The sequence below is a fragment of the Salvelinus sp. IW2-2015 genome, linkage group LG34 (genome assembly GCF_002910315.2).
Source record: "Salvelinus sp. IW2-2015 linkage group LG34, ASM291031v2, whole genome shotgun sequence".
Taxonomy (NCBI): Eukaryota; Metazoa; Chordata; class Actinopteri; order Salmoniformes; family Salmonidae; genus Salvelinus; species Salvelinus sp. IW2-2015.
In genome coordinates this window covers 8,206,611-8,232,599 of record NC_036873.1, presented here as the reverse complement: position 1 = coordinate 8,232,599, position 25,989 = coordinate 8,206,611, and the positions used below count along the sequence as shown (strand labels likewise).

The 25,989-nt window shown below is 45.6% G+C and overlaps 1 protein-coding gene across 1 annotated transcript in view; it reads left to right on the top strand.

Moving 5' to 3' along the window:
* Positions 1–25,989, top strand: part of LOC111958340 (F-box only protein 41-like) — a 110,062-nt gene that overhangs the window by 68,031 nt on the left and 16,042 nt on the right. The window contains exons 4-8 of the mRNA XM_023979565.2: positions 10,589–10,805; positions 16,825–16,898; positions 22,513–22,910; positions 25,184–25,431; positions 25,780–25,895. Coding sequence (XP_023835333.1) covers positions 10,589–10,805; positions 16,825–16,898; positions 22,513–22,910; positions 25,184–25,431; positions 25,780–25,895 — 1,053 coding nt within the window. The remainder of the gene's footprint in view (positions 1–10,588; positions 10,806–16,824; positions 16,899–22,512; positions 22,911–25,183; positions 25,432–25,779; positions 25,896–25,989) is intronic.

Sequence of the window (25,989 nt, the reverse complement as noted above, 5' to 3'; positions counted from 1 at the left end):
TCTATTTTAATGAATTTAATTTGCACAATTATGGTGGAAAATAAGTATTTGGTCACCTACAAGAACGCAAGATTTCTGGCTCTCACAGACCTGTAACTTCTTCTTTAAGAGGCTCCTCTGTCCTCCACTTGTTAGATACTTTTGTAACTGTTTCCTCCAGCATCTTCACAAGGTCCTTTGCTGTTGTTCTGGGATTGATTTGCACTTTTCGCAACAAAGTATGTTCATCTCTAGGAGACAAAACGTGTCTCCTTCCTGAGCGGTATGACGGCTACGTGGTCCCATGGTGTTTATACTTGCGTACTATTGTTTGTACAGATTAACGTGGTACCTTCAGGCGTTTGTAAATTGCTCCCAAGAATGAACCAGACTTGTGGAGGTCTACAATTTCTACAATTTATTTTCTGAGATCTTGGCTGATTTTCTTTGGATTTTCCCATGTTGTCAAGCAAAGAGGCACTGAGTTTGAAGGTAGGCCTTAAAATACATCCACAGGTATGCCTCCAATTGACTAAAATGATGTCAATTATCCTATCAGAAGCTTCTAAAGCCATGACATAATTTTCTGGAATTTTCCAAGCTCTTTAAAGGCACAGTCAACTTAATGTATGTAAACTTCTGACCTACTGGAATTGTGATACAGTGAATTATACGTGAAATGATCTGTCTGTAAACAATTGTTGGAAAAATTACTTGTGTCATGCACGAAGTAGATGTCCTAACCGATTTGCCAAAACTATAGTTTGTTAACAAGAAATTTGTGGAGTGGTTTAAAAAACAAGTTTTAATGACTCCAACCTAAGTGTAGGTAAACTTCTGACTTCAACTGTATATATATACTGTATATACCCCAATCTGGCTGAAGTCTCCTATTCTCTAAACATTACATCTTTATTGCTAGGCAGGAAGTTTAGTGATACGGTCAATAAACMGTTCCTTCTCCCTTAATGTGACCTGACCTGACCTCGACCCCCTTCATCACTAATCCACGGCTCTCCACCCCTATCAGTGCCTGCCAACGTGATCGTTTTCCCTGCACTCAGTACATTCCAAGCTTAACTGCACCCACCAAATGCATTCCTCCTACAGGTAACCATTAACTTCTGGTGTAGACCCAAGACTATGGCACCCCTCATGTCTCTAGCATAACTAATGATTAATCATATTGAAAGTTCAGAAATCCGAACCCATCAGTACCCCCTTTTTTGAACATTTGAGATCATACTGTTTAACATTACATAAACTTGGAAATTACMTWTAAAATGGACAAACGAGGATAATAAAACCAGAACAAAAAATGAACATGATTAACATTCACAGTGAGGTTTACAAACTCMGAGACTTGTGGCCTCTGTTCTATAGTCACACCATGCACACTCTCATTTCTCATAGAACACTGATAATTAACATGTCCGCTGGAGCTGTCGACTTCTTCCATTTCAACTTTCTCCTTCTGGTTCCTCAGAGAGGGATAGCGCAAGACTTGAAAAGCAACGAGAAACACARAACAGTATTAACAATGTGGTAAGCTATGCCTAATTATGTACGCAAAGAAAAACCAAAGTCTGATAACGTGACAATTCCAACTTTCTCTTCGCCCTGACAATGCCTTCAGGATACTTTTCTGCTGGATTCCACAAAAATGAAGGCCCTAAACCTCCTCATGCTTTCACCCAGTCTTCACCCAGCAGGTTAAGAGTTATAAGAGGTGATCCCAAGCCAACATKATTTTCACTTTGTTTCCCATCTCCTTCTTTCTCCATTGCCACCAGATAGGCACATCACCCGATAGGCAAGCGCGTAGCCCTAATCAATGCTACATCCTCTTGAGGTAACTCAGCACTTTTCACATCAATGCCTCCAGAATGTTGTCCAGAGTACAATTACCCCAACATCTATCCTTTTTATATGATGACCATGAAACTAGCATCCGATGGCATTATATCAGGCACACAGCGCCCTTTCATCTTGGCATGGTGATGCCGATGGATACTATTCATTGTGTCTGCATCCTAAATAGAGGCCCACAGTGGAGGTGTCATAGTACCCATAAAACCTAGCGGTCAAAYGGTGCTAGAGATGACGTGCAGGAGCTTGCAGGGATTTGTAGTCTTCCTTGATGTCTACTTTTATGCTAATGAGCATTTTCAAATCTGATAGTTAATAGAGCTTAAGTATATTGATAAGTCACCTTGTCCGAGAGAGATTTACGTGGTTATGAAAATGTCACGTCAGGGTAAACCTACACGAAACACAGCCCTTGTTTGTAGTGTTTCTAAAATCCCCGATGGGGAAAAATGTATGGTGGAAAAAACGATTGGAACCATTTCCCTGTTTTACCGCTAGATTCTATGGGTATTATGATTCATACTGTGGTACTCTATGGCACCATTATTCCATTCKTAGTGCACTACRATGGGCCCTAGTCAAAAGTCATGCATTATGAAGGGAATTAATGGTATCATTTGGGGTGCAAACACTGTAGAGATGCAACTAAATACACGGTCAGTTCCACGCCATACTAATGTCTCTAACATSCCCTTTTATCTGCCCTGTAGTGTGGATAACCGGAGAGGTTATTACTAGAGGACTTGCCATCTGAGACAKTGTGTTCCTTATGGAAGTCTATTATATGGTGTGCATATACTGTATGGTGCAACTGAGTGTGGGAGGTAGGTGTGTGTGTGGGGGTGTAATATTGGAGTGAGAGAGACTGAGAGATAGAGATTTAAAAAAAGGGTAAAGCATATGAAAGAGGAGAGGACAGGTGAGGAACAGAGAGCATGGATTCACAGAAGCGCTATCCTTTTGTAGTTCCATCCTACCAACCTGTAAACAGGTGGCCTGACCAGCTGTTCCWCAGCACCGTGTCACACACTGACACTACTTCACCCCCGACGTCTTGTCTAGGTCTGTGCCAGTCAGATATAGGGTAGACCTGTTTCCTAATAACACACACGCTCTGACACTCTCACACACACACACACAGTCACACAGCTATGTCTTACTATACTTGTGAATTTTAGTTGGTTTACTTTTCTTGTGAGGACTTCTGGTACTCGCAAGTATAGTAAAACGTGTACACACACGCACGCCCTAGTGTCCCAGTAAGGTAAGTCCCAGGACTGCAGGAGACCTTGTTTTCAACTTCCCCCAATGCCGGTGTGAACATGTGGGCTTATTTGTTGACTTGTTCCCCCTGTCTGGAGGRGCTTGTTTTGGAAGGAGACGATGAGTCACGCCTCGAAAGAGAGGTGTGTTTTAATTAAGGTTGACAACAGGAAACCAACACATCTCGGGGTGTCTGTCTGTCCATCTGTCATCTCCTCTGGCTCTCTGTGTGTCGGTCTGTCTGTCTCCTCTCTTGCTTCTTCCCTTTGGCTCTTTCGATCTCTTGGTGTGTGTCTTTTGGTGTGTCTTGTCTGTCTGTCTTGTTCTCTTTCTAAATYTCCGTCTGTKYGCCCGTCCGTCTGTCGGRCCGTCKGRCMSRCGMRCKMRKYSCKGCCCGTCCYRCAGCCAGTCCGTCAGCCAGCCAGCCAGGCAGGCGGTATAGTGCATTAATGCAACACTTCTGGGGAGAGAGGGAGAAGAGAGGCTTTTCAGTTTTGCCTTTCGCCCGACACTCCCAGAGGATTGGAGTATCTATCTTTCTAGCCCAAGGTCTTATTTGAGCCTTGTCAGTCCATGCATATAACAGTGAGCTGGGCAGAAGAGTTACATTGTAGTCCCGCTTTCTATCCTTTATCTTCATCACTGTCAAAAACAATGCTTTAGAAAAACCTCGACCTCATCCAGCTTTACTGTACTGCATCATATCCTTCAGTATGACATTTTCAAACACATTTCTCCCCTTACGTGGTTACCCCTTAAGACTTCACTAGTGCTTCTCTGTATTGGCGTAGCTAGTGCATAACCAGGAGCCATCAGCAATGTGAAACACAGTGGAAATGAATCATTCTGATATGCTGGGTCATCTGAGACCTTTGATACACACGTGTACCTACTCCCGGAGTGTGGATCTGTCATGAATGCTCTGCTGCTCTTTGTAAACCCATCTGGTGGGTCAGCTGCAGAGGCCGGGTTGCCTGAGCACACACACGTTAGATCWGCGTTTCCCGAACTCAATCCTCAGAACCCCAAGGGGTGCATATATTATATATWTTTTTGTTGCCCTAGCACTACACAGCTGATTCAAACGATCAACGCTTGATGATGAGTTGATTATTTGAGTCAGCGGTGTAGTGCACATACTGTACATGTTGAACACACATACYCACTCGTACAATCAGTCGAACGCTCACCTCTAATCCAATCTGTGGTCATTCTCCTCTCCTTCKCTCTACTCTATCAGGTGGGTCTGCTCTAGACTGTGTGGTGTGTGCGTGTGCGCGTGCGTGCTAGCCCCTCCAACCTACCAGACCACTACAAATAAGTATTCACTGCAACCATTCAACACCGGTATCTTTTACCCCCAAGCAAAGGAGATTTTTCTTTTCATTCAAATGACAGTCACTTTTACTTTTTTTCCCATCACAGCCTAGTGTATAAAAAGCTTTATTTGAATAGCCAGATGAAGTGCACAGAAAAGGTACTCAAAAAGGCAGATACAATATATTTCAACAAAAAAAATGTAACGCCTATCATCTTTGGATAAATGTATCATGAATACCAATTATTCTTTAACAGTATAATCCAACTCTACTACCAGTCTGTCTCCGTGACAAAATGGCACCCTATTCCCTACGTAGTGCAAAAAGTAGTACACTATATACGGAATGGGGTGGCATTTGGGACACGTGTGCTTTTCCTTTGCACATTCAATTTGCCATTCACATTTTATTTAACACATACCCTTCCCTCATCTCTTATTCAAGGCTGACAAGGTAGCCCACAATCCCTCTTGGATTTGAAGGCAACCCACAATCCTACAGCACTTTCTAAGAGAGGATTCAGTGTAGCTATTCCCTCCGCAAGGCAAGTATAGAGACACAAAGTAGAGTCGCAATTCAACGGCTCAAACACGAGAACGCATGTGGCCAGGGGTCTACAGACAATCACCGACTACGAAAAAGAAACAAACCTGCCCCATCCGCGATATCGACGTCTTGCTCCCAGACAAATTAAACAACTTCTTTGCAGCGCTTTGAGGACAATACAGTGCACCGACAACGGCCCGCTACCAAAGTGGTGGCTCTCCTTCAACGTGGCCGACGTAGTGAAAACATTTAAACGTTAACCCCTCGCAAGGCTGCCGGCCTAGACGACATCCCTAGCGCGTCCTCAGAGCATTCGCAGGCTGCTGGTGTGTTTACGGACATATTCAATCAATCCTATCCCAGTCTGCTGTTCCCACATGCTTCAGATGGCCACCATTGTTCCTGTTCCCAAGAAAGCCAAGGTAACTGAACTAAATGACTATCGCCCCGTAGCACTCACTTCCGTCATCATGAAGTGCTTTGAGAGACTAGTCAAGGATCATATCACCTCCACCCTACCTGATAGCCTAGACCCACTCCAATTGCTTGCCGCTCCAATAGGTCCACAGACGATGCAATGCCCATCACACTGCACACTGCCCTTCCCATCTGGACAAGAGGAAACCTATGTAAGAATGCTGCTTCCATTGACTATAGCCTATCATTCAACACCCATAGTACCCTCCAAACTCGTCATTAGGCTCGAGGCCCTGGGTCCTCAACCCCGCCCTGTGCAACTGGGTCCTGAACTTTCTGACGGGCCGCCCCCAGGGTTGAAGGTAGGAAACAACATCCCCACCGCGCTGATCCTCAACACTGGCCCACAAGGGTGCGTTCTCAGCCCTCCCCTGTCCCTCTGTCACGCCATGACTGCGTGGCCATCACGCCTCCAACTCATCATCAAGTTTGCAGACAACACTACAGGTGGTAGGCTTGATTACCAATAACGACGAGACAGCCTACAGGAGGAGGTAGGGCCTCGGAGTGTGGTGTCAGGAAAATAACCTCTCACTCAACGTCAACAAAACAAAGGAGATGATTGTTGGACTTCAGGAAATAGCAGAGGGACCCACCCCCTACTCCACATCAAAGGGACAGCAGTGAGAAGGTGGAAAGTTTTTAAGTTCCTCGGTGTACCACATCACGGACAAACTGAAATGGTCCACCCCACACAGACAGCGTGGTGAAGAAGGCGCAGCAGCGCCTCTTCAACCTCAGGAGGCGAAGAAATTTGGCTTGTCACCTAAAATCTCACCAAAACTTCTACACGATGCACAATAAAGAGCATTCTGTCGGGCTATATCACCACCTGGTACGGCAACTGCGACCGCCCTCAGATGCAAGGCTCTCCAGAGGGTAGTGAGGTCTGCACAACGCCATCACCAACGGGCAAACTAGCCTTGTCCGTCCAGGACACCTACCACACTGGAAGGCCAAAAGCTCATCAAAGGGACTAACATACCACCCGAGCCACTGCCTGTTCACCCCGCTATCATCCAGAAGGCAAGGTCAGTACAGGTGCATCAAAGCTGGGACCGAGAGACTGAAAAACAGCTTCTATCTCAAGGCCATCAGACTGTTAAACAACCATCACTAACATAGAGAGGCTGCTGACAACATACAGACTCAAATCACAGGCCACTTTAATAAATTGATTTAATAATGGTATCACTAGTCACTTTAAATAATGCCACTTTAATAATGTTTACATATCCTACATTACTCATCTCATATGTACAGTATATGCTGTATTTTATACCATCTATTGCGTCTTGCCTATGCTGCATGGCCATCGTTCATCCATATATTTATATGTACATATTCTTATACAATCCCCTAACATTGTGTGTGTGTGTGTGCGTGCGCGTGCGAAGGTTGTCGTTGTGAATTTGTTACATTACTTGTTAGATATTACTGCACTGTCTGACTAGAAGCACGAGCATTTCTCTACACTCGCATTAACATCTGCTAACCATGTGTATGTGACAAATACAATTTGATTTGATTCAACTCTCAGTGTAAACCAGATTATTCATTACAACATATATTATACATTGTTATGTATTTAGCAACCTCTCGGTCACCCTCTGTGCTCAGMGTGCGTCCCAAATTGCACCCTATTCCTTTCATAGCACACTACTTTTGCCCTGGGCCCTGTTAAAAGTAGTGCACTTTCTCTTTTCCTTTGACGCCCGTCACATCCCATAATAAAGAGGAAAATCTGCTCCAGCCACTTCCAGACTCCTGTATCGGTTGTGTGGATTTTGACCTCTCTTTGATGTTTTGAGGGTGGCTGCTGAAATCCTTGTGTGTCTGTGTGTGTGTGTGTGTGTGTGTGCCCTTATTGACACGTCCTCCCACTGCCTGGAGGTAAGGGACAATGTGGCGGTGACCTGTGGTGGCATGCCTGACTCCTGATCTCTAGTTGTGATAATGAAAACAGAAACAGACAGTGTGAACACACACACACTGGAAGGAGGACGGGAGCGAAGATGAATCATTAGAACGCTGTTGGCGGAACACACGCAACATAAGTGCACACTCCTACACAAACCATAGGTATACAAATAGGCAGGTGTGAGATTTGTGTTCGTGTTCGTGTCGATTTCAGAGGAAGAGTGAAAAGGAGAGAGATGAAGAGAGGGAGAGAGAAGCTCATATAATGTGACTGGAGCCATTTTAGCAACAGGGGAAATGAAATCCTCTCTGGGCTAGTTGAGGATTCACTCATTAGCTTTTCTATCCTACTCAGCATGAATGAGATGAGTAGAAATAGTGTCTCAAAAGAGGGTCGGAAGTGTATTAAAATATACGACTACCCTGAGATGAGCTCTAAGCCCATATCATTATGATGTTATTGTCAAACCTCAAACTACTGCGCAAACCCACTAAAGTCCCGTGTGTGTGTGTGACTGCGTGTGTGTGTGACTGCGTGTGTGTGTGACTGCGTGTGTGCGTGCGGACTCATTTTGATCAAACACTTCGTCTCATCCTAACCTGAAGAATCTCATTTTGGAATGTCTTTGGCCCCCAAGACAGACACTTAATTTCACCAGACGCCAAACATCTCTCAAGTCTAGCCCCTATTCAGCCCCCTATGGGCCCTGGTCAAAAGTAGTGCACTATAACGGGAATAAAGTGCCATTTGCGATGCATTCATAACTCGAGCGTGCAACGTTAAACTTCACTCAGTAGTTCATTTGCTCCCGGATAACCAACAACAAGCCAGCGGTAGTAGGACCTTGCGTGTGTGTGTGTGTGTGTGTGTGTGTGTGTGTGTGCCTTGTTTGGATTTTCTGAGTAGATTGTTTGGACAGGAGCGGCTGCTGGTGTTTAAAAGGACAGAGACGTGGTATATGCACYCGCACACACAGATCCACACACCACWGAGAGAAGGGAAGGAAAAATGGCTTGTTTCACTCCCAGCCCCAGGGAAGTCTTGCAGAATGCKGGTCCACATAAACAAGCATAAAAAAACAAAGGAGGAAGAGGGAGCGAGAGAGAGASAAGTAAGGGGGAGAGAAAAAAGACAYAGAAGAGAAGCAAATATGAAAAAGATTCAGCTGTGAACAGTATCTGTGTGGAACTAAAACGTAACGCATGTTAATTGTATGTATAAAACTGGGACAGCGATTGTGATCGCATTAATCAGGCTGCTCCTGTGTGTTTGTGTAGGAATGTGTGTATGTGTGTGTTTTGAAGAGATGGATTCCTTGTGCCTGCAGATACAGTACACCACTAATCTGTATATATGCATCTGCTATACGCAGTACTTTAGGGTCAACATTACCCCCTGGTAGGTGTGTGTGTTGAGTACAAAGATGTGCCCAGAAGGTCTCAGGTACAGTACTTGATATGATCCTATACTTGTATCCATCAGTGTCCATATAACACTATTACGGGTGTAAATTATTCTACCGGTAGGTCACCTTGTTGAAATTACATTGATGGTCAGGTGGGGGGAGGGGATATCAATGTCTGTGGCACCTCAGCAGGAGATTCCGTGACATTCGTCTGTCTGTCTGTCTGTCTGTCTGTCTGTCTGTCTGTCTGTCTGTCTGTCTGTCTGTCTGTCTGTCTGTCTGTCTGTCTGTCTGTCTGTCTGTCTGTCTGTCTGTCTGTCTGTCTTAAAGATGGCACAAATCTTCATGTCCAGTTCCTCTGTACTGTATGTTCTATTGGGTCCATTGTTACACAAGTGCAGTATTTTACATTTTCGTATTTGACCCAGGTCTGGTATGCGTGCACCTAACCATCTGGTTTCTGTCCTCCCGTTAGAAGGGGTGTGTGTTTTGTGGTGTGTATGTGTGTTTTTTGTATGCCCCAAACCACCCGTTCTTCCCATATGTTCCCAGGGAGTTAGGTCGSCCAGTTAGTGTCAAACGTAGTGTACTCTCATCCACTAACCTGCAGCTTATAAATTAATGAATTATGCAACAGGTGGGTCTAATCCTGGTTGCTGATTGGTTCAAACCGCATTCCAGTCGTTGTCTATTCCACAAGTTACCACCGGCTAAGGCTATGATGCAATACACTCTCATCAGCCCAACCAGGCAATTTATAAACTTAATCTCCGCTGTAAAAAAATGATCTAGACATCATGTCCCCTTTCTTTTTTAGACTAGAATTTGGTTTTCAACAGCAGCAATTTCTATAAAGCTTGCTGTCTGTCTCTGACCTTTTCAATATTAAAATTTGATCTCCACTGTCCCAGTTGAGGATTAACGTGTCAGGATGAGACATCTTTTCTCAGCCAGTCGAAACCGTGAATAAGCATAATATTTACGGATACATACAAAGAAATGTCAATAGAAAAACAGGTCAAACAAAACMAAATGCAGCTAGTTTGCTGTATTTTCAGTTTCAAGTGATTGTGTTGTTGGCACCTCTGAACATTGTCCTGACGAGAGAGCACATTTTCTATGCRGGGCAAAATCGCTCATCATTAGCTCATTGTAAATGTCACTACAAATAAATGTCACTAGAAAACAGCTTGAACAAATGCAAATGCAGCTACTTTTCTGTTATTCTGTCTGCGCTATTTAACATGACTGTAAGTTAGCCGTAGTTGGCTAGCTAGCAACCAAGGGATATGAACGTTGCCAGGCAACATGGCAACAGAACATTAGAACGAACGACTTGGATATAGAATAAAAGACGTCATGACTGGGTCGCGTCTCTGGCAACCTAACCGATAGAATGAACGACCAGCCGGCTTGCGTAGCAACCGTAGATTTGTGTCGGGACTATATCTCGTGGAAGGATGAAATAGTATGAATAAATTCATAAAAATAACCTCATACCAATATATCCTCSAAATACTGGCTCCTCTGGCATTGTCACTTAAATGCCTGTACGCTGATGGATGCGGCAACAGTTAATATTGACGTTAATAGAGCAGTTAATATTGCTTATTGTTGCCCAATAAACTGCAGGACCATTCATCAGTGTGCAGGTATCTATCTAAATTTCATGAGGTTGCACTGTTAGCCCAACTTCCCTGTGTGTGTGTGTGTGTGTGTGTGTATGAAATACGGTGCTTTTTGGGATGTAACCTATGTGTGCTTATGCACACCAGTAACCATCTGTCTCCTCTCCTCCTGATTCACCAGGGAGGTAACCCAGATAGACCAGTTCCTCCAGGAGACGGCGGTGCGGGAGGCCAACGCCAAGGTGCGCCTGCAGCAGTTCATCGAGGAGCTCCTGGACCGTGCCGACCGTGCCGAGAAACAGCTGCAGATCATCAGCAGCTGCGGGACCACMCCCAACGGCAGCATGGGACGCTGCAGCCTGCCCGGCTCCAACAAGGCCTCCAACAATGGACGCCAGGTGAGCTGATCTAAGAGCAGTTTTGCTTTTGATTACACAAATGGTTAAGGTAAGCTGASTCTAGATCTGTAGCCTGCTAGGCTCCAAAAGGGCAACACATGCCAAGTGATCTGGAGTTGAGAGAGGAAGTTGACCGTATAGTAGACAAACAAAAGTCTGATTTGTGAGGGCAGCCTAATGGTTAAGGGTTGGGAAAAGTAAGCTGATCCTAGATCTGTGTCTGGTGATCTGGAGTGGAGAAGAAGTTGACCTAGATACTGATCTGAGGTCAGATTTGTGTGTGGGAACCTGATATTTAAGATTGGAAAGGTAAGCTGATTAAAAGACTGTGTGTGCACGTGCGTGTGCGTGTGTGTGTTTACTGAATAGAATAGTTGTAGTTGTACGTCACAGGACGTCACAGGAGGCTGAGGGGAGGACAGCGCATAACAATGGCTGGAACGGAGCGAATGGAACGGCATCAAACGCATGGAAACCACGTTGGATGTATTTGATACCAATCCACCCAAGRCGTTACCTCCCCAATTAAGTTTCCACCACCCTCCTGTGTTGTACATTCCTTTTAATATAGTCCTTGCATAATTTWGTCAACATTACATAAGTCACTTATGTAATTGGTTCTACAACTGCATATCTTACTTCCAGTCCAAATAAATGGGGTCATTTTTTGGGGTGATATTGGTGTCTTTTAAATGATCGGTGAGGAAAATAAAGAAATGATTTTGGAGCGACATGAAAACAGACAGTTTGATAATCTAACCTGGCATGTGGATGTCTGTCTGAGACCCAAATGGCAACGTATTCCCTACATAGTGCACTACTTTTGACCAGAGCTCTATGGGCCCTTTCAAAAGTAGTGCACTTTATAGGGAATGGGTTGCAATCTTATCACTTGGGCTATTAGAAATGGGCAAGGCGGGCGTGTTGTGATACGTGTCGACTCACCACAATTTTGCTTTTAATTTGATCTGGGACGATAGTGAGTGTGTTAAATATTTATTAAACAGAATGGCAGAGCGCTGGACTGTGAATAGCGGAATTGGACAGCGAAGGAGAAGAGGTGTGTGTGTGTCTGTGTGTGTGTGTGTGGCCGCTGGTCATGTCACCACTCTTTCTTCATTTACCTCAGAGGCATAATTGGTTGTCTAGGTGTTAGTCATTACTACATTACTATTACTATAATAGGTGTTAGTCATTACTGTTTTTTGGGATAGAGATGCACACAGCTTTAATTTAAATGCTAAATAGGTTTTAGCTAATGATCAGGTATTTTGATTACAGCAATCAGTAGTGTCTGACTCAGGGTTACCCTTGAGGCGTGAGGAAATTCTGTGGGGACGTTTCACAATTTCCTCACGCCCTTAGATATGATCTGAAACCTAAAATATTGTATTGGTATTGATTACATGCAGAAAACCTACAGGAGAGGTAATGATAATATGTTCCATTATTATAGACCAAAACAAGGTAGACATTGTGATACATTTTACTGAGCTCTCCCCTGCCATTTCCAATTCTAAAGTGTCATTTATCCAAGTCTTGTTAGTGAGAAAGAAGGGGCCGGTTTCCATCCATTTCCCTTCCATCTATCGTTTCCATGGAGACACCAGTGGCTCTACTTGTTCTAGTCGTCCAGGTCAGGTGACCGCGCAGTAGCTGGTCTCTGATTCGTCTCAGACACCACATATTCTATCTCTCCCTCCCTGTTATCTCTCCCATCTCTGACCTCTCCCACAGTTGACGGAGTTAAGTGAGTGTGTGTCTCCCGCGCCGCCCAGATTCCCCACCATTGACCAGGCACAACCCGCATCCCATCAAGCTCATTCATTACCCAGCCTGATGTAGCCTAGCTAGGCTTGTGTCCCAACTGGCACCCTATTCTCTACGTAGTGCACTACTTTTGATCAGATCAGATGTATCTGGTCAAAACTAGTGCTCTATATGGGGAATAGGGCGCCATTTGGGATGCACACCCTGGTCTCCGTTAGTGCTCGAATTAAGTGGCTACATTGTCAAACATTTTACAGGGTTTGCACTTGACCTGTGTTTAAGAGGCTGTTAGACAGGCAGTGATGTGCAGCGGTGTTGTTAGGATGCTTTTGAGGCTTGATTTGTATCCACCGTAGTCGTCTTGTTTGTCTTCTTGTGCTTATGAGTCGTTGTTTTCAGCGTTCTTGTGTCTGTGGCTAGGATATTATTATATTATAGGACATTTGGCATGCTACGGACACCAGAAAATACTGCATGCTGGCGCACCGGCACATTGGCCATCCACGGATGCCCCTCTCTCTGCCATTCCTCACTTTCCCCTCCCTCCCTCCCTCCCTCCCTCCCTCCCTCCCTGCGCGACACACACACACCTCAGTACATCTGAGATATATGGGAAGCCCCTGTAGGGAATTTGCTTGAAGGGAGGAAGGGAGGAGAAGAGCGAGAGAGTTGGGGAGAAGGAATCTACAGAGGGTAGCGAGAAAAAGGGAGTGGTACTGTAGATTAAGGTATTGGTCGAGAGGAGGAGAGCGGGATAGAGGTACAGTCCAGTAGAGAGACGGGAGACGGTGTGAGTTCCTATACGGTAGATGAAGGGAGGGGAAGAGACATGGGAAAAAACAGAGGGAAGYAAGATAAAGGGAAATGTGGCAGGCCCACGCCCAAAGCCTCCTGAATATCTTTGGCTCCMTGTGTAAAAGAGGGGGATTGCCAACTCTCCCTCCCTTTTCACACTCTGTCTGACCAGGGTGGTCAAAAGTAGTGCAATACATAGAGAATAGGGTGCCCTTTGGGACGTAGTCGCTCTCTTTCAGATAGCTGTGATTACACTTCCTTGATGTCTGCCAACTAGCTGCCATGTTTTTAGAGCCTCAGCCAATCACAGTTAATTATCCCTGAACCTCAGACATCACTCGCATACAGGAGCTTTGTAGTTTCCTCCAGTGTGTGGGTGTGTGTGTGCGTGCGTGAGAAGTGAGTATGTGTGTTGGAGCTATAGACTGGACTCCCACGTTTTCTCTTTTTTCTTCATTCGTCAATACCTTTCATGATAGCAGAATGACTGTTTTTCCTTTTGTTATTGAAATGGTGAATTCAACATTTTATCAAGCAAAGCCTTTTTTGAAAGTCACTCTGATCCACTCCCACTCATTTCGGTCGTTTGTTTGGCTAACTAATTGGTCTCGATGGTATGGTACCGTTGTGTGAAGTTGACATGCATAGTGCCATTTTCAAAATGGTGGACAGCCAATGTTGATGGAGATGATGAACGAGGGGGATTCTGCTGCCGTGTGGAACATGGCGGTAACATTTGATCATGATGGAAACCAAAACSAGGGTGGTCTATGGTGATTGGCCTAAGAGTGACTGAGGGGTGCGATTAAAGAGCTTATGTTCGGTAATGTGTTATTCTTATGTGATTGCGGTATATAAAAGTACCATGCATATGTAAAATATATGTATATATAGCTGAAAACCTGTAAAAACCAAAAAAGATATGTGTCCTCAGAGGGGGGTGGCGGTGGATTGGTTAGTAAAAATATATAAATTAGAACTATTTGATCATGATGGACATGACGTGGACGTACCACTATGATTTATTGATTGTCAAGTTCCCTCTTGCTGGTGCAGCCCCTTGTTGATACTCCATTGGGGGGTGGATCTCAATAGTGTTAAGGGGTTTCCTTTGTCAGACGGTTATTGTCATGTAAAAGTACGCCGGGCTCAATGTAATTGACCGTTAATTAACATAAACACAAGCCACAAGCCGTCTCTAATAAATCAATTGAATATACACCATCACAATAAATCCATGATTTATTTTAGGCAGGTCTAAAGAAACATTCTGATATGAAGAAAATGTATTTCAGAAGAACAGAACATGGGTTTGCCTACTGTACGGTATGTTATCTGGCTATGTGTCATGTTGTAGGCTTGTTCATTTAGCTGTGCCAGTCCTGTGCCATTATTTGATATTATATGACTTAAGAAAAATGTAAATGAACTTCGCTGAATAAGATCGAAAGGATATGTTTCACATTCCACAGCGAGTGCGCAAATGAAGTGGCTATGTTGAGCATTAAAAGTGATCATTTTAAACAGGTCCTATATGCTAGATTTCTAGTTATTTGGCAACTTTAATTGTGAATGATCCAAACCTTAGAATGTCTTAGAATCAAAACATATATGGGCTGCATGGTGTGACGATAGGCTATTGATGATTTTAAGGAAGTCACAAAAAATGCTTTCACTCTCTTCCTTGCATTCAGGCTGTGCACGCCTTTCTCTCATTAGTTTAATTTAGAATGGCCCAAAAATGGCCAGGGTAAAAAGTGTCATCCGTATGCACTCGAATAGCGAATGGATGTCACTTTTCCGCCTGTTAGTTTTCCAATCGTGCCGGAATGGCTACTCCGGTTATTTCACTCCATGCATAAACCACTGTTTGAGGAGCATGCAGCTTCTCGCTGCTGAACAGGTGATATTCCGCCCGAACTCTGTATGCCATGGGCTCTCCAACCCTGTTCCTTCAGCTACCCAGTGCTTCATTTGGGCAACCAAGTGAAATCCGTTCGGGAACATCGACAGTAACATGTTTTCACAACACATATTTAAATATACTGTTGACAGTCACCCCCCCTTCTCTGCACGCTCGAGAAAGGAATGAGGGAGAGGAGGAGATGGAAACTCACGGCGGTAAGGTATTCTATAACTAAAGGTAATGTGTCAGCCTATTTAATTCTGAAAATATTTTAAATATTCCCCAACTACTAGGATGATCAAAATCCGCTATACCGTAGGCTAACTCTGTAAGCCGCATCGCCAAGGCCCTGTACGTTCTCTCTCAGACTCGTGGAATGGAAAGCGGAGCATAAGGTAACCAGGATCCATAATAATACGGTCCACACTCAAAGGCGATTTACTAGAATTTGTTTCATTTTGCAGAATAGGCTAGACCGTTCTGGTTTAATCATCATCTTTAGAAAGCGCTGTCCGTTTCATTGTAATGCTTTGAGARAACATCCGCAACGACCATGTTTTCCACTCCGTTTCTTTCTTCAAACTGATCAGTTTCATTTGRGTTGATGTCCGAGTGGTTAGAGGGACAATAGAGCCCGGAGTACCAGGCCATTAGRGACCCGATGGTCGTTAGCGAGTTGGGTACTACCAACGCGTGTCCAGGGTGCGTAAGAGGAGATTACCGCGGTCATGACTCATGACTGCTCGTGTGGCCGGTATTACGGTCACCGCAACAGACCTAGGTGCGAATACTTTCTGAAGGCACTTGTAGATCAGATTGTGCTGGATAGAAAAGTCATCCGTTGATGCACCTCCATCACAATGTTTTCACCTTATCCTACATTCTCAAATCAGTTTAGATGAAGGGAAAGAGACGAGAACGTTTATATCTGAAGAAGAGAAGTTGATTCTCATTCTTTGATTAACTACACACAATATGTTGTTATTGTTTCATTTGGGAATGTGAGTGTTTTAGCCCAATCACCACCTCCATTGAATGTGAAGCTGCTTTAAACCAATCACCTCTTGGGCTTTGGATGAGAGTGGTTGTCCTAGTTGTTATGGGTCGTATTTAAAAAGGTGTCACACCTGTACACCAGCATTTGAAGTAAGTCTGTTTTACGTGCTTCAGTTTTATTGTGTGTGTGTGTAGTATTTATTTGAAACATAGAGTAGATTGAAGAGAAACACTAACAGTGGGATGTGMTGTTGACCCTTGACAAACAAACTCTCCTCTGAATATAACACAGCAGTACATAGTTGCAGGGCACACCAATAGAATATTCAGGTCTATTCAACATTCACTGTGAGTTACAGAACACAAACAGAGGAGTATTTTCACTACAATGTGTAAAGTCCTGTTTTTTMGGGGAGAAATATCAGAATTCAAGGAAACAGTTTAATGTATTGACACACCTGTCACTCTCCGCCTCATCTCTCCTCTCTTTCTTTCCTTCTTTCTTTTCTTTTTTCTTCTTTCCTTCTTTCCTTCCTTCCTTCTTTCTCTCAGAGGAACTCCAGCATCTCGGGGACGTCTAGGGGCATGTACCAAGTGTCTGACCGACGATCCTCTCCCAGCACCGGGTAAGCCAGTCCTCCACACGCTATCCCACACTGCACTGCTCTCCGCCACACAAACAAAGTAGCATAAACTTGCCCGTACACACTGATCTAAGGCCAGTTWAAAAAAAAAWMTATATAACCTTTATTCAACTAGGTAAGTCAGTTAAGAACAAATTCTTATTTACATTGACGGCCTACCCCGGCCAAACCCTAACGACGCTGGGCTAATTGTGCGCCGCTCTATGGGACTCCCAATCACTGCCGGTTGTGATACAGCCTGGAATCAAACCAGGGTCTGGAGTGACGCCACTCGGGAGCCCAGAGTTGTGTCCCCTCCCCATGGTTGAGGTTGGAATAGAGGGAGATGAGCTGATTCTAGGTCTGTGCCTATSGGTGACTTCCACATCCCATCTTCACCCTTCACTCTCTGCACTGTAAGTGGCTTTGGATAAGAGCATCTGTTAAAGGTAAGCTGCAACGCAATGCAACCCCCCTGGTGCACTTAGGTACAGTGACTTGATGTGGGGCCATATGCTTGGGGMCCAGTGGTCCAGCAGATGGATTCTGAGCACCAGACCGTGGCCTGAAGTGAGCCGGTGTGCGTCCGACTGGGGCAACAATGACTCAGACCGAACTGGACTCCCGCCCTCGGTGTTGGAAGGTATCAGAGGGCCCCAGCCAGGTAGTGTTTGTCCAGTACTGTGCCCTGGCCCTTTGACAGACTCGCAAAACACAACATCCTGTTTTCCTGCCGGGCGCTGAAGTGAGACCGAATCTGTCAGCCATGCAGAAACAGTAGGGGAATGTTCTGTCCTAGCTCTTGCCTCCCGCCACGATGCGTTCCCACTCACACCAAATGCACACAAGCGAACATGGCACACACATACACACACAGTACCAGCCGTGGGGCATCACCACTGCTCTTTGACACATGCTTGTAAATGACGGCGGTCACTGACAGTAAGGACTTAAAGTGTCAGTCCTGCTTTCTCAGGCCTGGCTGCCTCTGTGGGCACAGGGCAGAGAGAGTGAGGGGGAGCAATACAGAAAGCGAAAGACAGAGCGAGAACCTGTTTACTTTTTGTTTCGGTGTGTGGATGGATAACTTGTCATATTTGGTTCACCCCCTACTCAGATTAGTGAACTATGTGATTTATGTTGGGTATGAATAAACAAGCAAACATTAGATTGGGATGAAATGGTAAGTTACAGGTGGTTTTCGCCCTATTGATTCCTCAATTCTAAATGTCAAAGTTTCGACTCACTGACACTAAAGTCGTCCTAACCAAGGATATGATTCATTCCGTATGGTTTTCAGATCGTCACCGACTGATCTTCTCATCTTTGTGCAATGATGCTTCTTCATGTGTATTTTGATTTGAGTAGCTCACTGAATGGTCCAAATTCGACCCCCCCCCCCATCACATTCATTTTGAGACGCCCATCTCATTCTCTTTCCTTCACTGCTGATCCAAACCCACCCACACTGGGCTGCATCCCAAATGGCATCCTATTCCCTATTTAGCGCACTACTTTTGTAAATAAAAATGGACAGGGTGCCTTTTGGTATGCAGCCCTGGAGCCCTTGTATGATGATCAAGCTCCGTATCACCATAGTATCATATCCACACAGAACATTGTGTATTTTTAAATGTAGACCTTTTCTGCATCGTTATGTAACTCTGTGTGTTTGTGTACGTGCGCACGCGTGCTTCTGTGAATGCATGTGTGTAACTCGTGATTTTACCGGCCTTCTGTCACACAACTTCCGCGTACCTCAGACGATGACACCGTCCCTCTTCAGCCTTCGTTTTTTGGCGAGACAATCGTGAAGTCACACACACGCACGCACGCACGCACGCACGCACGCACGCACGCACACACACACACACACACACACACACACACACACACACACACACACACACTCCTCCCAAGCCTTCCCGAGTACAGTGAATCATGATGGTAGTTAGTCACTAAGTGACCATTTCACTTCCTAGATTAGAACGTTCCATTCATGCCCTCGGTCTCCCAGAGATGAATATGATTTATTTGTTCCAAATGCAGTGACGGAAGATGCTATTTAGGTGCTTGTTTGAGAAATCGATATTTGACACTTTGCATATTTGGGTTTTAAAAAATATCTTATTTTGTTGCTTTATTGACGTTGTCTGGATAATTCGCACTGAAATCATCGACTCCATTTTGCACCGAGATGGCTACTCTGTCGCCCATCCTGAGCCCCACTGTGCATTACTGGTCAGGAAACTGTACTTCCCTGTTATACACTTGAATAATGATCTGTATCCAATTAGCCAGCGCTGCTGATTGAGTCCACAATATTGATCCAACCTGTGGTTTTATTGCTAAAGCCACCACTCCAATATAGGTTGTGTACCAAGTACCACCTTATTCCCTATACAGTGTGCTACTTTTGACTAGAGCCCTATCTGCCCTGGTCAGAAGTAGGGCATTGTATAGGGAATAGGGTGCCATTTGGGATTCAACCAAAGTCACAATGCCAAGTGGCCTCTCCTCTGCTTCTTAAGCGGTGTCGCTAGGGTCTAATGTATGCATGTTCTACCGTAGTGGAGATGAGGTGAACACATGCACATTTYGGAGTATTCCATTGGTTCCATGGTGCCAGGCAAGCTCAATCGAGCACAGTACTATTTGAATCCAGTTCTGGTGTGGATTTACCAGGTGCACCTCAAATCGCTATCTTCATATCAACTTCTAGTTATTTCACTGCAGGAGTCGTATAGCAGCTTGATATAATCGCCTAGACTGTTTTACATTCACTCTGAATTCAGGATGCGTTAGGCACGGTCGCTAATTAGCTAGCTAAACCGCAGGATGGTTGTGTTTTGATGTCAAAGTCCTGTAGCGTGTGTGCATGTCAGTGTACAGCAGCATCTTTGTTCGCTCGCTCTCTGTCTGTGGTGGTGTGGTGGTTGTGTGTGTGTGTGTGTGTGTGTGTGTGTGTGGTGTGTGTGTGTGTGTGTGTGGTGTGTGTGTGTGTGTGTGTGTGTGTGTGTTGTGTGTGTTGTCTGGTTGTGCGCGCACGCGCGGACTGGCTGCCTTAGAACAACTGCTGTTTCCAGAAGCAGTCACTGTAGTCAATTTTGCCCCAAAGCAATCCCTCCCTCTCACTCCTCGTGATCTAAATTGGTCTACTTCATGTTTCCTCAGAGCTTTCAAGCACTTTTATGCTGAAGTAGTATCTTCACTCTCCTCTGATGTTATTCTACATTTTGAGATACAGTCTAAAGTAGTTGTTGTTGCGTAGTTGAAGCGTCTTGTCAGCACCAATAGTTTGAGTCTTTGTCCGTGATGAAGAGGGAATGTGTTRACAGCCTGGCTTATGAACTCCAGAATGTCTCCCTCGGTTGACTAAAATGTCACTATCATAAATGATTTCCGAAAAAGGGATAGTCGTAGACGATAATGTTAATGATCCATTTTATATAGCGGAGCCGTTTTTTCTAAATCGAAAAGTGCTTTACACGTAGGCATACATGTATTAAAGCAATTGGTTATATTGAAATGCTGAGGGAAGGGAATGTACCACACTCATATCTACAGTATCTAGATAATATTATATATCTACAGTATCTATTTCAAAGAATATGTAATGATATACCAACCTATTAAAAAGTCTCCTTCCCATACATACACTACACAACCAAAAATATGTCTACACGATTGCACTGTATGTTTGTACACTACATGACCAAAAGAATGCTCGTCGAACATCTCATTRCAAAATCATGGGAATTAACATGGAGTTGGGCCCCCCTTTGCTGCAATAACAGCCTCCACRCTTCTTGGGAAGGCTTTCCGCTAGATGTTGGAACATTGCTGGGGGACTTGATTCCATTCAGCCACAAAAGCATTAGTGAGGTCGGGCACTGATGTTGGGCGATTAAGCATGGCTCTCAGTCGGCGTTCCAATTCATCCCAAAGGTGTTCGATGGGGTTGAGGTCGGGGCTCTGCAGGCCAGTCAAGTTCTACCACACCGATCTCGACAAACCATTTCTGTATGGACCTCGGTTTGTGCACGGTGGCATTGTCATGCTGAAACAGGAAAGGGTATTCGCCAAACTGTTGCCACAAAGTTGAAAGCGCAGAATCATCTGGAATGTCATTGTATGCTGTGGCGTTAAGATTCCCCTTCACTGGAACTAAGGGGCCTAGCCCGAACCATGAAAAACAGCCCCAGACCATTATTCCTCCTCCACCAAACTTTACAGTTGGCACTATGCATTGGGGCAGGTAGCGTTCTCCTGGCATCTGCCAAACTCCGATTCGTCCGTCCGACTGCCAGATGGTGAAGTGTGATTCATCACTCCAGAGAACACGTTTCCACTGCTCCAGAGTCCAATGATGGCGAGCTTTACACCACTCCAGCCGACGTTTGGCATTGCTGATCTTAGGCTTGTGTATGGCTGTTTGGAACTCGGTCATGAGTGGATGTACTTTTTGTTGTTGTGGGGGCTCTAATTTTCCATGCAGTTGAAAGTTTCTGCTGTACAAATGCCTGGGGTCTCCACTTAACCCAGTAATAATCCAGAGCACAGGAGCTGGGTATAAATATGAATATCCATGAAAATGGCCACTAGCATAAAATCTGCATTTGTTTCCCCCCTACTTTTTTCATGGTTCATATTACTGGTAAGGGAATAATTCCTCCTGTCTTTCAGGCTGACTTTAAAGCACTACAGTATGTTGTAGTCGATTTAAACTTTATTACCTTTGGTAAAATATATCATTTTAGAAAGGCTCTGTAGGTGCGTTGATTGACAATCGCGGACACACATGTTTTCYGCGTGTGTGTGTCAGTCAATGGGGAAAGTGTCAAAATACCTTTTATATTCTCAATGCTACAGGGAGGGACATGTTAAATTGTGCCTCAGATTTTTGGGACATGTAGCCACTGCCAGAAGGCAGTAAGTTCGTGAAATGCATTCTGGGTAAAAAGAGCTGTCCTTGAGGGGCACAGTGTTTCCAGCTGGGACTATGGCCAGAATCCTAGTCACTGCCAAGACATTAGTCAAATATGTGTCTGCAAACTTAAAGGGACACACCACATCACTATTCAAGTATGTCTGCACAAACTTAGTTTAAGGGACACCTTCAAAACACCCCTAGACAAGTGTCACACCCAACCCTGTGCAGTTACTACAAGGTTTAAAAAAACAAAACAAAAACAATGTGCAGGTTGCAGATACGTTTCATATCCTTCGTTTTGGAAGTCGTTAATCTTACAAAGGTCTCAGTAAGTATTGGTCTATACTGAGCTGTGGAAACCATGGCAACACACTTTTGGGCTGTAGAATCATGCGGTATCAGGAAGTGACAACGTGTGGTGGCTCCACTGCCACTTCTCCTCATCTCAGCCGATCACTGACCTGACAAAACAGATCTGGGACCAGGCTACAGTAACACAGATGACCTATCTGATGGAACCTGTGTAGAGTAATCTAATACTGTATACGTTTCAATGGTTTCTGTCTGTTAGTTGTCCATGTGTAAAGTGTCCACAAAAGTTGCTTTGAGTTAGTTTTTTTTGAAGTGGTACCACTGAGTATAACTTATCCCCTCTCTTCCGTTCTCTCCCCCCCCCCCCCCCAGAGTGTCGGGCCGGGTCAAGTCCTGCTCCCAGGGCTCAGGCGGGGGCTACGACAGCGGCGACAGCGTGGAGATGCACGCCATGGAAGAGTGCCCCGAGGGCCAGTACTACCACGTCCAGTGTCGGCTGGGGGAAGGGGGCGGACAGGGAGGGGGCGGACAGTGCTACGAGAGGGCCGGGGTGTCCCGGAGCTGGGGGCTCCGCAAGCAGGCCATCCAGAACTGGCAGAGGCGACCCTACCGGAACAGCACGGAGGGGGAGGAGGGTGACGTGTCGGACGTGGGCTCCAGGACTACCGAGTCGGAGGCGGAGATGTGGGAGCAGCAGGAGAGGAGGGCCACCATGGCTGAGACGCAGCAGTCTGGGGCACCGAGACAATCTGGGTACCGCCTAGCCACAGGTAGGAATGGATAGGAGGCTAGGCTAAGCTACGTTACTAATCTTTACCTTGCTTAGTCACAGGTACAGTACGGTAGAAGGCTAGGCTAGACTACGTTGCTAATCTTAATCTTTGTTGACTGGCCTTTATTTAGCCAGGTAGGAGGCTAAGTCGCTTACCATTTTTTTTTTTACCCTGATTTATCCGTTGATTGATTGCTTAATTGTTACTCAGCAGATACTTGTAACACTCCACTTGTAATGTACTGGTGATTTACAGAAAGAATCAGTGATTTCTAAAGGGAACAGCTGTCACATGTCTGGCACACCGTATGACCCTGAGCCTGCCTGCCATCCTGCCAATGGCACCTGCAGCACACACACACAGACGTACGGACAGTATCCCCTCCCTCACTCATACTCACACACACACACACACACACACACTGTCCTGCGGCCCAGGCTAACAGTAGTCAGGTCTGTCAGAGAAGGACAGAAGGACGGTGGCTGGTGTGAAACTGGGTCATGGCTGTTCTAGTCCCAGGTGTTCCAGGGTAAGGCTGTCCAGAGAACAGTGATGGACGACTAATGACCAGAGCGCTCCACAAACTGATTCCGAATCAGCCCAGGGCGCCCTGTCATAGAGGGATGACTTTTCACCAGACTGCTCTACTCTCACACACACTACCCAGATAGATCACGCATGAACAAGGGGATTGTGTGTGTGTGTGTGTGTACTGTACCGTTCCCAGGGTTTTATACTGTTATGCGACAGTATGGCTGAACTTTCTCATATTGATAGAACCATAGGGCTCTCCTCAAAAGTTGTGCACTACATAGGGAATGGCGTGCTATTTGGGCCGCAGACGTTGACAGTGTTGACGAGAGAACCAATGGATAAACTACTCTTTACCTTCACCACTCCTGGTTTCAACAAAGCAAGCGTCTCTCTCCCTTAGTTGCCTTCCCCAGCCAAGATCCCACGATTCCTGACTGGCGACCTCCATTTTATTTCGGAACACCTTGGGTTGCGTCTCAAGCGGCGTCCCTATTCCCAATTTGGTGCCCTACTTTTCTACCAGGCACAGTAGAGAACASGGGGCCATTTGGGATGCAAACCCTTTTGCACATGGCAATAGCCGCAGTCAGAGAGACCAGGTGCATCATCGGAGAGAGTAAGGATGCTTCCCAAATGGCACCCTATTCCATATATGCGCCCTGGTCAAAAGTAGTGCACTATAAAGGGAATAGGGGGTCTTTTGGGATGTGGACTTACCTAGGACAGAAGCCATTGAAACATGCCCATTTTGCCTTAAATGGACACATTTTTGGGCAAAAGAAAGATCTACCCTATTCTCATTTTGGTTACAGCTACTTGGCAAAGGAGCTACTGTAAACCCAAACAGGCAATAAAGCTGTCCTTTTTGACACAGCCCAGAATGTCTGGTATGAGAATTCAAATTGGCACCACCACCATTACATAATATTACTTGTCATGTAAATTACATTTTATGCTCTGACATRGTCCTCCATATAAGATTCTCAAAGCGTTTGCCAGGGTGGAGTTTGAAATGGCACATATCAGCGTATCACACGGTATGACTGCTAGTATGCATTGGTAGATCGCTAGCTGGCGTAGGCGGTGTGCCTCTCGCCGCGAGGCCTGTCGCTTCCAAAGCCTCCTTCGCTTCTTCTTTTCCAAGGCCGACAGGGATGACACGGGCGATGACTCAATCACATGGATTGATGCCTGCTGGGAGAAATGGAAATGTGCTAGAGTCGGTTTGGTCACATGGTATTGGCCAATACAGTACATGTCTTCAATGGCAGATATTTGAATGCTCAGGTCTGTGTTTGAGGGGGAATGCAATAAGTCTCAAGTGGATCYCTTGCACCACATTGTGGCTATTTTGTAGAATGCCACTAATATATTTTTGCGACTCCGGATGGCGTCTCTAACTAACCTCCGTCTCTTTCCCCTCCACCTTTCTTTCTCTGACTAAACCCCCTGCCTCCTCATCCTCCTCTCTCCTCCCCTTCTCCACCTTTCTCTTTTTTTCTTAACCCCCCCTCTCCTCATCCTCTCTTTTCTCCTTGCCTTCGGCACTTATCTCTTTCTTTACCGACCCTCCTTCTCACCATCCCACTCCTTTGTCTTCAACCCCCTCTCCCCCTCCATCTTTCTCTACCTACCTGACTAATATCCCGGTCCCTCCCACTCCACTCTCTTTTCCCCTCTCCACCTCTCTTTCTTCACCTAACCTCTATCCTCTTTCTCTCTTCCCGACGCTGCAGGCCGGTCCGAGGGGGGCTACCGTCACAACAAGCCGTGTCGCCACGACAAGAGCCCGTCCCGGTCCAACAGCGAGGTGATCAGCCCGGAGATACTGAAAATGAGGGCGGCTCTGTTCTGTATCTTTACCTACCTGGACACCAAGACCCTGTTGAGGGCCGCGGAGGTCTGCAGGGACTGGAGGTTTGTGGCCCGCCACCCTGCCGTGTGGACCCGGGTGCTGCTGGAGAACGCCCGRATCTCCTCCAAGGTAGAGGACACGGATCGTACACGCGGAACGACAGACCAAACACACGTACACACCACAGGAGGCTGCTGAGMGGAGAACYGAGSAAAGGGAATGGCATCAAACACCTGGASACCACGTGTTTGATGTATTTGATACCATTCTACTGATTCCGCTCCAGTCACTACCACGAGCCCGTTCTTCCCAATGAAGGTGCCACCAACCTCCTGTGGTACACACACATTATGCACCTGCACACACGCGCACCGATTCTGCTGATGGTTTACTTGCAGTAATTGTGATATGTGTTACAGTGAGAGCTTCGAGCGTCTGCTAAATTACTAAAATGTAACTGTCATTTCTTCGTCCCAGTTCCTGAGTACACTGTCCCAGTGGTGCACCCAGACCCATTCCCTCATCCTRCAGAACCTCAAACCACGACAGAGGGGCAAGAAGGAGATCAAGGAGGAGTACCTCAAGAGCACACGGTGAGAGGAGAGGCGTGTGCGTGTGTGTCATGGACTGATTTCCCTCTGTACAGCGAACAGCAGGGGTCTGCAGTACTCTCCCTCCTTCTCTTTT